The sequence below is a fragment of the Pseudorasbora parva genome, chromosome 8, assembly GCF_024679245.1.
Source record: "Pseudorasbora parva isolate DD20220531a chromosome 8, ASM2467924v1, whole genome shotgun sequence".
Classification (NCBI taxonomy): domain Eukaryota; kingdom Metazoa; phylum Chordata; class Actinopteri; order Cypriniformes; family Gobionidae; genus Pseudorasbora; species Pseudorasbora parva.
In genome coordinates this window covers 11,207,742-11,219,853 of record NC_090179.1, presented here as the reverse complement: position 1 = coordinate 11,219,853, position 12,112 = coordinate 11,207,742, and the positions used below count along the sequence as shown (strand labels likewise).

General features: G+C 43.0%; 1 protein-coding gene across 2 annotated transcripts in view; it reads right to left on the bottom strand.

Moving 5' to 3' along the window:
• Window positions 1-12,112, bottom strand: part of urb1 (URB1 ribosome biogenesis homolog) — a 60,054-nt gene that overhangs the window by 32,603 nt on the left and 15,339 nt on the right. For both annotated transcript variants that reach the window (XM_067450098.1, XM_067450099.1), the window contains exons 11-18: window positions 11,504-11,677; window positions 11,292-11,400; window positions 11,075-11,200; window positions 3,728-3,840; window positions 3,449-3,568; window positions 3,221-3,337; window positions 2,858-2,996; window positions 1,538-1,708 (exon numbers count right to left, since the gene is read on the bottom strand). In XM_067450098.1, the coding sequence (XP_067306199.1) occupies window positions 1,538-1,708; window positions 2,858-2,996; window positions 3,221-3,337; window positions 3,449-3,568; window positions 3,728-3,840; window positions 11,075-11,200; window positions 11,292-11,400; window positions 11,504-11,677 (1,069 nt within the window). The remainder of the gene's footprint in view (window positions 1-1,537; window positions 1,709-2,857; window positions 2,997-3,220; window positions 3,338-3,448; window positions 3,569-3,727; window positions 3,841-11,074; window positions 11,201-11,291; window positions 11,401-11,503; window positions 11,678-12,112) is intronic.

Sequence of the window (12,112 nt, the reverse complement as noted above, 5' to 3'; positions counted from 1 at the left end):
TAGTACCCGGATGAGCGATGTGTTGTGTCAACTTTGGTGGTTGTTATCTGGAATACCACTGGAATGCACCATTGTCCAATCAGAATTAAGTATTTCACAGAGCTGTGAAATAATATGGGATAATTTTGATCCCTTTAATATTTACATTTTTCTAATTTTGTTTAAAGATCATATTATTTCACTTAGTACTTAGTACTGCCCATAAGAATCTACAGAAGATATATAAGTATATATAGATAAACAAGTATAGTTTACCCTAATCTTCAGATTCAAAAATTGTATTGCATTGTGTTTTCATTTTTGGGCTTTAGGCCTTTTTTCAATGCTTTACATCAGTGTTTCCCAACCGGGGTGCCGCAGCACCATGGGGTGCCGTCTGACGAGAGCAAGGGTGCCGTGTAAAAGGTGCCGGCACACACTTGCCCGTTCATCTCACATCTGATGACGCATCTTTAATATGGGTTGTAACTTGAAAATAATGCTTTATGTATGTTTCTGTCGATGGATACACGTGCTGGCTTCTCAGTGATACATTACAACAGCGATAATAAAAGAAAAACGTGGGCAAATGGTCTCTCTTAGTAAACTTTGTTCAATGCTGCCTGCTGCCGTATATTCGAATACGGGTGACTTGTAGCGCCAGAAGACGCGAATGAGAACTTGTGTGCGCTGTGAGAAGATTCGTCTGTGCACTCATCCGAGAGCGCGCATTTGTCTCACAGCGTGCAAATATTGAGTTTTCTTTCAAGTCTTGGGCTTGAATGGACAAACTCACACAAAAAGTATGTCAACATGTCCATCTTAAAGAGTATCCAAGCAGACATAGTCTGAATATGGCTTAACTGAACTTTATACAGTCGAGAAAGACGATGCATCCTGCAGTAGGTCTTAAAGGGGCAGTAGCCTTTACTGCTGTCTGTTTAATGTCAAACAAAAGATAGCTTTTGTAAGTTTAATAAGGATTCATCTTTAATTTAAACAGTTAAATATGCAGTTATTTTACATTTGATTACTTTATTCCATTTCTCTACCTAAAAACTAATGTTAGACCCACCTGAAAAACGCGAAAAGCATTATTTTATTAGTATTTTTGCTCAATAGTATTTATTTGTGCTGCTGCTTGTATTTAAGTTATTTGTTCTTATTTGCTTTATTTTTAATTGACAGTAGTCCTTTTTTCCCTGAATATAGCAAATACCGAACTGTACTGAAACCGTGAACCTCAAACCGTGATACAAACCGAACTGTGAGCAATCTGTACCGTTACATACCTAGCGTAACATATGTGAGGGGGTGCCACACAATTCAGAACATTTCCAAAGGGTGCCATGACTGAAAAAAACCCACCCAATTTAAAAAGAACTCATCAGATCTGCTGAAACAGGTCGCCGAAAAACTAATTAGACATTTTTCAGTAAAAATATTTTGGTGGATTTTTGTTTTCCAATTTTTGCTAACTGCTAAGCAACAGCAAGGAAGTCTGATGCATGTCTTTTAATAAATGCGGATCTTTTGAAAACAGTGATCTGCAAATCACCTTTCCCTTCTTTAAAACTCCCCGGCAGTTTGTTGCGAGCCTCTAGCACGGCTGGTACAATGGCACTAAAGGGGAACGTCTGGAGGATGATGTCTTCAGTGAGGGAAGGTCCGATCTCTTCAACGTCCCCTTCGCTGCCCTCCACTATAACATCAACCATGTCGAGCACATCTAAAACGCAGAGTAAAACACACACACACATATAAAGAACACAGATAAACCTAAAACATCCCCAACAGCACCAGAATCTTAAACTTAGAGTTCTCACTTCCACCAGTTGCTCTGCTCACATAACGCCTTTACTGCGGCTACCTGTGGCATCACGTATTCATTTTAAGGTAATTCTTCTAACATTTAATGTTTCATCTGAGCTTGGTCTTTTTCCCATTCATCGTTTTTGGTTCTCCACTGTAAGTGGTAGGGCATTTAGTATCAATGCACAAATCATAGAATTCGCTTCCTCTATCATTGTGTAATTTACCTTTAAGACCCAACTTAAGGCTTATCTATTCAATTTGTATTTTGAATAATGTGGCTAAAGAAGACCTGTTCTTGTCTTGTGTATGTGAGTATGCTAATGTAATTTTGTGCAAATGTATTGTTTAATGCTATGTAAAGGGTCCTTGAGCTTTGGAAAGGCACTAAATAACTAAAACTTCTTCTTCTTCAGAATCACCTCTGATTGTAGATACATATTAAAGCTGCAGTACGTAAGTTTTGCCTCTGTCGCCATCTCTGTTTGAAACCTGGAATTGCAGTTATAATTATCATCTTTAAGTGGGTTGTGCATCGGCTCCTCAGTGCGGATTAATCTAATGTTTTGTGAGTTTGTGTGGCTGTCATTCATTCACCACACCGCACTGGTATAGATACTGTACTTTGGTATAAGATTCTTAGTCTTGGAGTATATGACCAAAATTAGAATTTTCACCCGAAAATGTAATCTAAACAAGTAACACGCCTGCCACTTTTGTTCTCACTATCTGAGAGAAAAAAAATAATCCTATAAATGATCTGCCACTTGCAGCATCCTCACCTGCGATAGCCTAGTGTCCGGGATTACTTTCCTTCTTTATGTATACAGACATGACGCAAATACAAGCGGCATCATGCTCTAATTTTAACCGCAGAAAGCTACCAGTATCACTCAAATATAACACATTATTGCCAGCTTACCATTGTGAATGGGGCAAGGAGATAGTTTTGAACACTGGCTGGTTATGTACTTTGTAAAATTTGTAAAATTTATTTTGAATACCTGACCAAAAAAAGTTACAGACTGCAGCTTTAAAAAAAAAAAAAAAGTGTGTAATGGCTAACCGTCGATGTGTGATATGGGGATGCTGGCTTCATCTCCCTCCTGGCCGCTCAGATTAGCCTGCAAGAACGCCGCCTCCTGGACCGCACTCGCAGCTTTCTCAGTGTACATGTGTGGGTTACACACCACTCGCATTAAAACCTGCCATCATAAAATATCAACATTTTGAAGACAACATCACTTCAAAATTGACTATGTATTTGATTAGGCTAATAAGCCTTTCCCTAAATATTGTCTAACTGAAAATCTTGTTTCACTTGGGTATACAGCATTAAACGACAAAATATCAACTCTTTATCATTCATAATGCAGACATTATTATATAAAAGCCCATTAAATTGGTAAGAGTAGTCACAATCAAGTACATGGTCTAAAAACTGAACAACGGTCTCCTGATGGGATGCTTCCAAACGTGCCAGATGGTCCAGCCACAACTCCAGCTCCTTCCACGTGTGCTCAAATACACCACTGTCCCTCAACACCTGAAAAGCAGAGGAGGATAAATCAGCACCAGTGGATCATTTTAAGTTTCAAATGTATTTTTTGTTAAGCAATCTAAGGTTTCTGTATGGCTTTTTCTGTTGTGAACTCACCTTTAGGACCAGCATCCTGGTTGAGGTCTTCAAGTAGCTACTGTTACTACTTACAAACATCTTAAGTAACAAATAGAAGACAGATTTCTCTCCTTTTTCTTGATCTGGATCAGCTAGTTCCTGTGTTTGACCAGGAAAAAAGTGAAAGACTTCAACTCATGAGAAAACAATTAAGTAATCTGAAAAACATTAGCAACTAAACCAGCTGTTGAAAAGAAATAAGGTCATACAAACCTGAATAATGAGTGTCAAGCTAGCACACAAGCACATTTTTTTTACCTGAACGCGGAACCAGGAGAATTTGCTTGCAGGAAGTTCAAGAGCCAGTTGAAGAATTTGATACTGTAGAACTGGAGGAACTTCCTGTTTCATTCCCCTCTCCGTCACAATGCCTGCAAATGTTTCAATAAGTCACTGACTCCTCCCATTGCAGGTTAGAAGGTAAATGCACTATGTCATGTTCTGTAGGAATATTTTGCATTTAGTTTGTTACTTTCTCCCCCTAGTGGGCATCTAGGAGTAATTCATTGTGTTCATATATAATTCTTACATTGCTTTCATTGGTTGATTTTATCACATGGTGCAGTCGTATCAGGAAACAGATTAGTAGTTATATTCCATGCGGTCAGCTTGCAGCTCTAGTCACCTTATCCTGTCTCATATCCTGTTTGTGCCTTTGGAAAGCATCGCTTGTAAGTTATATTTGAATTTATAGTTAATTACATTGATTCACATGCGTCATGTAAGACTTTCTGTGATGTTACTTGAATATTTATTTGTTAACATGTGAAAACTGCTACTGTAAAGCATTTCATATATTGATAGTTTAGCTATTGAGCTGCACGTAATATTTAGATGTTATTCACAGCTATAAGCATACCAGCTGAATGTTATATGTTACAACTTTGTAGCTTAAAGGTATATTATTTTATGTCTGTTAATTTATGACGTGTTTTCATAGCATTCAGTGATTGTACTATCTTTTTGTATCATTTCAGTTTTACAAAGATTCCTTCATGAGAATTACGACAACAGTAAAGAGCATTGAACTTTACTTCAGCCTCTGACTTTCTCTTGAAGCCTGTTAGCTATCTGTCGATTTGTGTACAGTCACACACACTGAGGACAGAATAGTAAAAAAGCGACTTCACAGCGGGCAAAACAACAACGAGAAGAGTAGGAACTGAGCCAGTACATTATCTCAAGCATACTAAGGCTTCTTTATATATCCCTTCTAATACATCTTTGAGGATCGTTAACCATAATGTCGCAAACCAGTGAAGCAGGATTGGGAAAAGCGTCCATCACTGACGGTGGTGCTAAAGAGCAAGAGACAGCACATGAAGCAAGATCACAACGTTCCATCTCATCAAGCACATCTAAAGTATCCTCAGCTAGCAGGGCCGCTGCTAAGGCCCGTGCTAAAGTTGAAGCTGCACGTGCACGCGCCACGTTCGTTCAGAGAGAAGCTGAACTGAAGATAAAAGAGGCACATCTAGCAGCTGATTTGAAGGTCAAGGAGGCATGTATAGCCGCCGAGTTATCAGCTTTGGAGCATGAGAGGGAGATTGCAGTAGCCTTGGCTGAAGCTGAAGTTCTTGAGGCAGCAGTAGAGAACGAAAGTTCACAGGGCAGTAAGAGTCTCCACGATTCAGTTCAAGTCGCCATTCAGCGCACCCGTGAATACGTCGAACATCACTCCGAACTACGTCTTAATGAGGAAAACCCCCCAGTACTTGAACCATACACGCCATCACGGTTGCCGTTCATCAAACCCGATGTCCAATCAGACAGAAAGGAGCATTTCCCTGGTCCCAGCAGTGCTTCTCACTTCGTACCCAAGAATGAGGGTGCAATCCAGGCTGCAGCACAACAGCCAGGAAAAGCAACGTCTTTGGTTTATCAACTCACCACAAGGGATGACAGCCATAAAGCGCAGCAGCCCGAAAGGCCTACACCAGCAATTCATAACTACTCCTTTGATCACCTCCTCTCTACTCATCCTCACCCTTGCTCTGTCAGTAGAGCCTCAGTACAGCCACATAAAGGGTATGTGGACGACAGGGCAGGTATGAGCGATATTGCAAGGTACTTGGTACGTCGAGAGCTTGTGAATTCTGGCCTGATCAAATTTAATGATCGTCCAGAAAATTACTGGGCATGGAAGTCTTCATTCTGCAACGCTATTGTAGGACTGAACTTAAGTGCAGGTGAGGAGCTTGACCTCTTAACAAAATGGTTGGGAAATCAGTCTTCAGAGCACATCATACGGATACGTTCTGTGCATGTTGCCAGACCTGATATAGGTTTAAGAATGGCTTGGGATCGCCTAGAGGAGTGCTACGGCTCCCCTGAGGTTATTGAAAGAGCGCTCTTTGAGAGGATAGAGAACTTTCCTAAAATCAGTCATAAGGACCCTGTAAAGCTCAGAGAGTTGGGAGACCTGCTAAGAGAGTTAGCATCTGCAAAATCTGAGGGTTTTCTGCCAGGGCTCTCATACTTGGACACCGCCAGGGGTGTCAACCCTATCGTTGAGAAGTTGCCTATTGGTCTGCAAGAGAGGTGGTTAGCTCAAGGCTCACAATACAAGGAGCAACACAACGTATGTTTTCCTCCATTTGCATACTTTGCAGACTTCATATGCAGTGAAGCACGCCGAAGAAATGACCCAAGCTTCACTCTCTCAACAGCCACTGTAACCCCATTGAATAGTTCCCACAGGTTTGCTACAGGTCCATCAAAGCTTGAACGAGGGGGAAAGAGACCTGTATATGGCAAAAGCTATGTCTCTGCTCACAAGACTGAAAGTTTATCCTAAATCACGCCCTGATAAAGCTGTGAAAATGTATGTCATTCTGGATGACCAGAGCAACAGGTCCCTGGCCAGGTCAGAATTCTTTGACCTCTTTAAAATTGAAGGGTCGAACTCACCATACACTCTGCGCACATGTTCAGGGGTCACTGAAGCATGTGGGAGAAGAGCCACAGGGTTCATGGTGGAGTCACTGGATGAAACGACAAGTTTAATGCTTCCTACACTCATTGAATGCAATCACATGCCAAATGACCGCACAGAGATTCCAACTCCAGCAGCTGCACAGCACTACACACACCTGAAGTCCATAGCCCACAAGATACCACAACTAGATCTAGAGGCCCAGATACTCCTTCTTCTGGGACGCGACATCCTCCAGGTTCACAAAGTCAGAGAACATCGCAATGGGCCACCTAGAGCACCCTATGCTCAAAGACTAGACCTTGGCTGGGTTGTTATAGGTAACGTCTGCTTGGGCTCAGCTCACAAGACAGAGTCTGTGAATTCTTTTCGGACTAACGTGCTTGAAAATGGACGACCATCTCTCCTTACTCCATGTCCCAACTATATTCAAGTCAAGGAGAGGTTTGGCAACGAAGGACTATACTGCACATCTCTTCACGGCCTTACACACCACACCCCAGTCCTCCATGACTGCAGCTTTGGCAGTGCGATCTTTGAGAGAACCAAGGATGATGATAAAGTGGGTCTCTCCATCGAAGATGAGCTTTTCCTGGAGCTTATGGACAAAGAAATGTTTATGGATGAGTCCAACAGCTGGGTGGCACCTCTTCCATTTCGATCACCACGGCGACAGTTGCCAAACAATCGAGAGCAAGCTCTTAATCGGCTTGCTGCTTTGTGTCGCACATTTGAAAGAAAGCCTGAGATGAAAACTCACTTTGTGAACTTCATGCAGAAGATCTTCGATCACGACCAGGCAGAGTTAGCTCCATCGCTGCAAGAGGGAGAGGAACGGTGGTACTTACCCATATTCGGTGTCTACCACCCTCAGAAGCCGAATCAGATTCGAGTCGTGTTTGATTCCAGTGCTCAGCATCATGGGATTTCTCTCAACGATGTGTTACTTAAAGGCCCAGATCTGAATAACAGCTTACTTGGAGTTTTACTACGCTTCCGCAGAGAGTCAGTAGCAGTGGTAGCAGACATTGAGCAGATGTTTTACAGTTTTACTGTCAGAGAAGACCATCGAGACTTCCTTCGGTTCCTCTGGTTCAGGGACAACGAACCAGGCAAAGAGATTGTTGAGTACAGGATGAAAGTCCATGTGTTCGGCAACAGCCCGTCGCCAGCGGTAGCTATCTATGGTCTTCGTCGCGCGGCACAACATGGAGCAAAGGAGTATGGCTCAGAGGCCCAACACTTTGTGGAGCGCGACTTCTATGTCGACGACGGCCTCAAGTCTCTACCATCAGCTGTTGAAGCCATAGATATGCTGAAAAAGGCACAGGAGATGCTTGCCAGCTCAAACTTACGTCTCCACAAGATAGCGTCGAACCACTCTGACGTTTTGGATGCTTTTCCACCAGAAGACCATGCAAAGGGTTTGCAGAACCTGGACTTCAATGATAATTCAGCCCTCATTCAACGCAGCTTAGGGCTCAGCTGGGATCTTAAACATGACATTTTCACCTTCAGAGTAGCATCTACCGAGAAGCCTTTTACCCGTAGAGGTGTTCTAGCCACCGTGAACAGTCTGTTTGACCCTCTCGGATTTGTGGCGCCAGTCATTATACAAGGGAAGTTCCTATTACGAGAACTCACTAGCATTGAAGCCCTCGACTGGGATAAGCCTCTTCCACACGTGAAACAAGCTGAATGGAGAATGTGGAAAGACTCGTTGCAAGACCTGAGTGAGCTCAAAATTCCAAGAGCTTACACACCTACCACCCTTACCACTACTCAAAAGAAAGAGCTCCACATCTTCTCAGATGCCTCAGTGAAGGCCATTGCTGCTGTAGCTTACCTCAAGGTGATCAACGATGATGGAGAGTGTAACGTGGGATTTGTTTTGGGAAAGGCAAAACTGGTGCCCTCATCTACTCACACTATCCCAAGATTGGAACTGGGAGCAGCGGTATTGGCAGTAGAAATGGCAGAGTTGATAGAGAGTGAGTTGGACATCAAATTAGACGCATTGCGGTTTGACACAGACAGCAAGGTTGTCTTGGGGTACATATACAATCAGACCAGGCGGTTTTATGTATACGTTTCCAACAGAGTCCAGCGAATCAGGAAGTCCACCAAACCTGAGCAGTGGCACTACGTCTGTACCACGCAGAATCCGGCAGATCATGCTACACGTTCTTTGCCTGCGGCAGAGTTAGCTAGCACAACCTGGCTCACAGGGCCTCCGTTTTTGTCCCTTCCTGAAGGAGTAGCCACTTCAGAAGAGGAGTCATATGGACTCATTGATCCGGATGCAGATGTTGATGTGCGTTCTCATGCCACCACTCTCTCTACTCCATCATTTAGTCTGGGATCTCATCGGTTTGAACGGTTCTCGTCTTGGAAGTCTCTAGTTCGAGCTATAGCATTCCTGACACACATCAGTCATTCTCAAAGAAGTGCAGTAAAAACCAAGGTTGACATCTGTAGTGGCTGGCATCGATGCGAAAAACCTCACAAGGCAGAAGAGCTTTCCAAGGCAGAAACTCTTATTGTCAAGTGTGTGCAAAGAGAAACTTACAGCAAAGAGTTCACCTGCTTGGTTGCTGGGAAAGACATCTCAAAAGATAGTTCATTGAGAAAGCTGAACCCCTATGTGGATGAAGAGGGTCTCCTGAGAATAGGAGGCAGGCTCAAACATGCGGAACTCGATACTAATGAAAAGTTCCCTCTCATCATTCCAGGTCGCAGCCATGTTGCAACATTGCTTGTGCGTCATTACCATGACAAAGTTGAGCATCAAGGTCGTGTTTTTACAAAAGGCTCTGTCCGTGCAGCTGGATTCTGGATCATTGGAGCTAAGAAATGTATCAGCAGTATCATTCACAAATGTGTTACATGTAACAAGCTTCGGGAGAAAAGCGCTGAACAAAAGATGGCAGATCTACCCACAGATCGTCTGAGTACTGAGCCACCCTTCACTTACGTTGGGCTTGATGTTTTCGGCCCATGGGCTGTCACCACAAGAAGAACCCGCGGTGGACAGGCTAACAGCAAAAGGTGGGCTGTACTTTTCACCTGCATGAGCACACGGGCCGTGCACATAGAGCTGATAGAGGCGATGGACACGTCAAGCTTCATCAATGCATTGCGCCGATTCTTTGCTCTGCGGGGGCCTGCTAAGCAAATCCGTTCAGACTGTGGAACCAACTTTACAGGTGCCTGCAAGGAGTTGCACATACTCCTTACCGATCCCAAAGAGCCCAATGTAAGGAGGTACTTGGGTGAAGAGGGTTGCTCTTGGATATTTAACTCTCCACATTCCTCCCACATGGGAGGATCTTGGGAGCGAATGATTGGTTTCGCCAGACGGATACTCAACTCCATGCTTATGCAAACCAACCCTTCATGCCTCACTCATGAGGTGTTGTCTACTTTAATGGCAGAGATCACGGCAATTATTAATGCTAGGCCACTCGCACCTATTTCTTCAGACCCGGAGTCACCCTTTCTCCTTACCCCTGCTACACTTCTGACTCAGAAGATGTCTACTTACCCTCCTCCTCCGGGAATCTTTGACAATACAGACCTTCACCGCCAGCAGTGGAGAAGGGTGCAGCATCTGGCCAACACATTTTGGAGCAGATGGAGACGTGAGTACCTTCCTACACTGCAAAGCCGAAGCAAGTGGCAGGACGTACGACCTAATATTGAGAAAGGTGACCTGGTTCTGCTTAAGGATAACCAGGAGAAGCGGAATGAATGGCCCATAGCTCTGGTTACAAGGACATTCCCTGATGAAGATGAGAAGGTCAGGAAGATCGAACTCAAGGTCATAAGATCTGGGTCAGCGAGGACCTTCTTGAGACCTGTTTCTGAGACAATCCTTCTCAAGTGCTAAGGAATTAAACTGATTTAGTTCCCCTTTATTCAGACTCAATAAGATTATCCAGATAGTGGTATTTAATCAATACCAGACGGGGAGTGTCATGTTCTGTAGGAATATTTTGCGTTTAGTTTGTTACTTTCTCCCCCTAGTGGGCATCTAGGAGTAATTCATTGTGTTCATATATAATTCTTACATTGCTTTCATTGGTTGATTTTATCACATGGTGCAGTCGTATCAGGAAACAGATTAGTAGTTATATTCCATGCGGTCAGCTTGCAGCTCTAGTCACCTTATCCTGTCTCATATCCTGTTTGTGCCTTTGGAAAGCATCGCTTGTAAGTTATATTTGAATTTATAGTTAATTACATTGATTCACATGCGTCATGTAAGACTTTCTGTGATGTTACTTGAATATTTATTTGTTAACATGTGAAAACTGCTACTGTAAAGCATTTCATATATTGATAGTTTAGCTATTGAGCTGCACGTAATATTTAGATGTTATTCACAGCTATAAGCATACCAGCTGAATGTTATATGTTACAACTTTGTAGCTTAAAGGTATATTATTTTATGTCTGTTAATTTATGACGTGTTTTCATAGCATTCAGTGATTGTACTATCTTTTTGTATCATTTCAGTTTTACAAAGATTCCTTCATGAGAATTACGACAACAGTAAAGAGCATTGAACTTTACTTCAGCCTCTGACTTTCTCTTGAAGCCTGTTAGCTATCTGTCGATTTGTGTACAGTCACACACACTGAGGACAGAATACACTATATCTGTTGTACCTTTCAGGAGTTTGCTGAAATCGAATTTGCTCTGGCTGACCAGGTGAGGCACCACGCGCTGATACAAACACATCACTTGGAGCAGCAGCGCTTTCACCAGGATGAGCTGTGGATCATCCTGACGTGCTGTTTGAGAGAAAGCATTTCATATTTATAGTATGTAAACAACCACAGTATGTCTACAGATATAAAACAAGAGATAAAATGTGATTATTACGGTGTTCTTTGCTCTGTTTTTGTTCCTTGTTCTTCGTCTTTGCTGCATCTTCCTTCTCTTTTGAGAGCGACTGCCAGTTGGAAACAACGCACACCATGTCTGGTAGAATCTGTGGCAATAAAAGAAAAAATACGGATTGTTTGTTTAATCCCTCAGATGCACCCCATAGAGTTTAAGCCCCTCCATTCCACTTGTTTTCCCATCATCCACACCTTGCTCAGTGCCTCTCTGTAAAGCTGCACAAACTCCTCCATCGCGGCAGGGCTGTAAACATCCGAACTCTCCCAGACTGTTTTGTTCAGGCAGTGCTCAATGTTCTTCTGAGCTCTCTTGAGAATAAACGCCAGGAGGGAAAGCGTTGTGTGCTGGACCACCAAGTTGGGTATCTAATAGAGAAGCAAAAAAGGTTTCAAATCATTTTAAGATGACATTAACTCTTTCCCTGCCATTGACAAAACTTTTTGCCTTTCCACTGTTATACAGTAGGGGGCGTTATGATACATCTGAAAGAGTACTATATCTCCTGATCAAAGCACAGGAGAAAAATAAGCAGAAACAAGACCGCATATATAATCATAAGTGTTTTAGCATTAACTTCTTGAGCAATTTGAGCTACAGTAGCTCGTCTGTTTAATCGGATCACACAGGCCAGCCTTCACTCCCCAAGTGCATCAATGAGCCTTGGCCGCCCATGACCCTATTGCCGGTTCACCCCTGTTCCATTCTTGGACCACTTTTGACAGAAACTGACCATTGCAGACTGGGAACACCCCACAAGAGCTGCAGTTTTGGAGATGCTCTGACCCTGTCATCTAGTCATC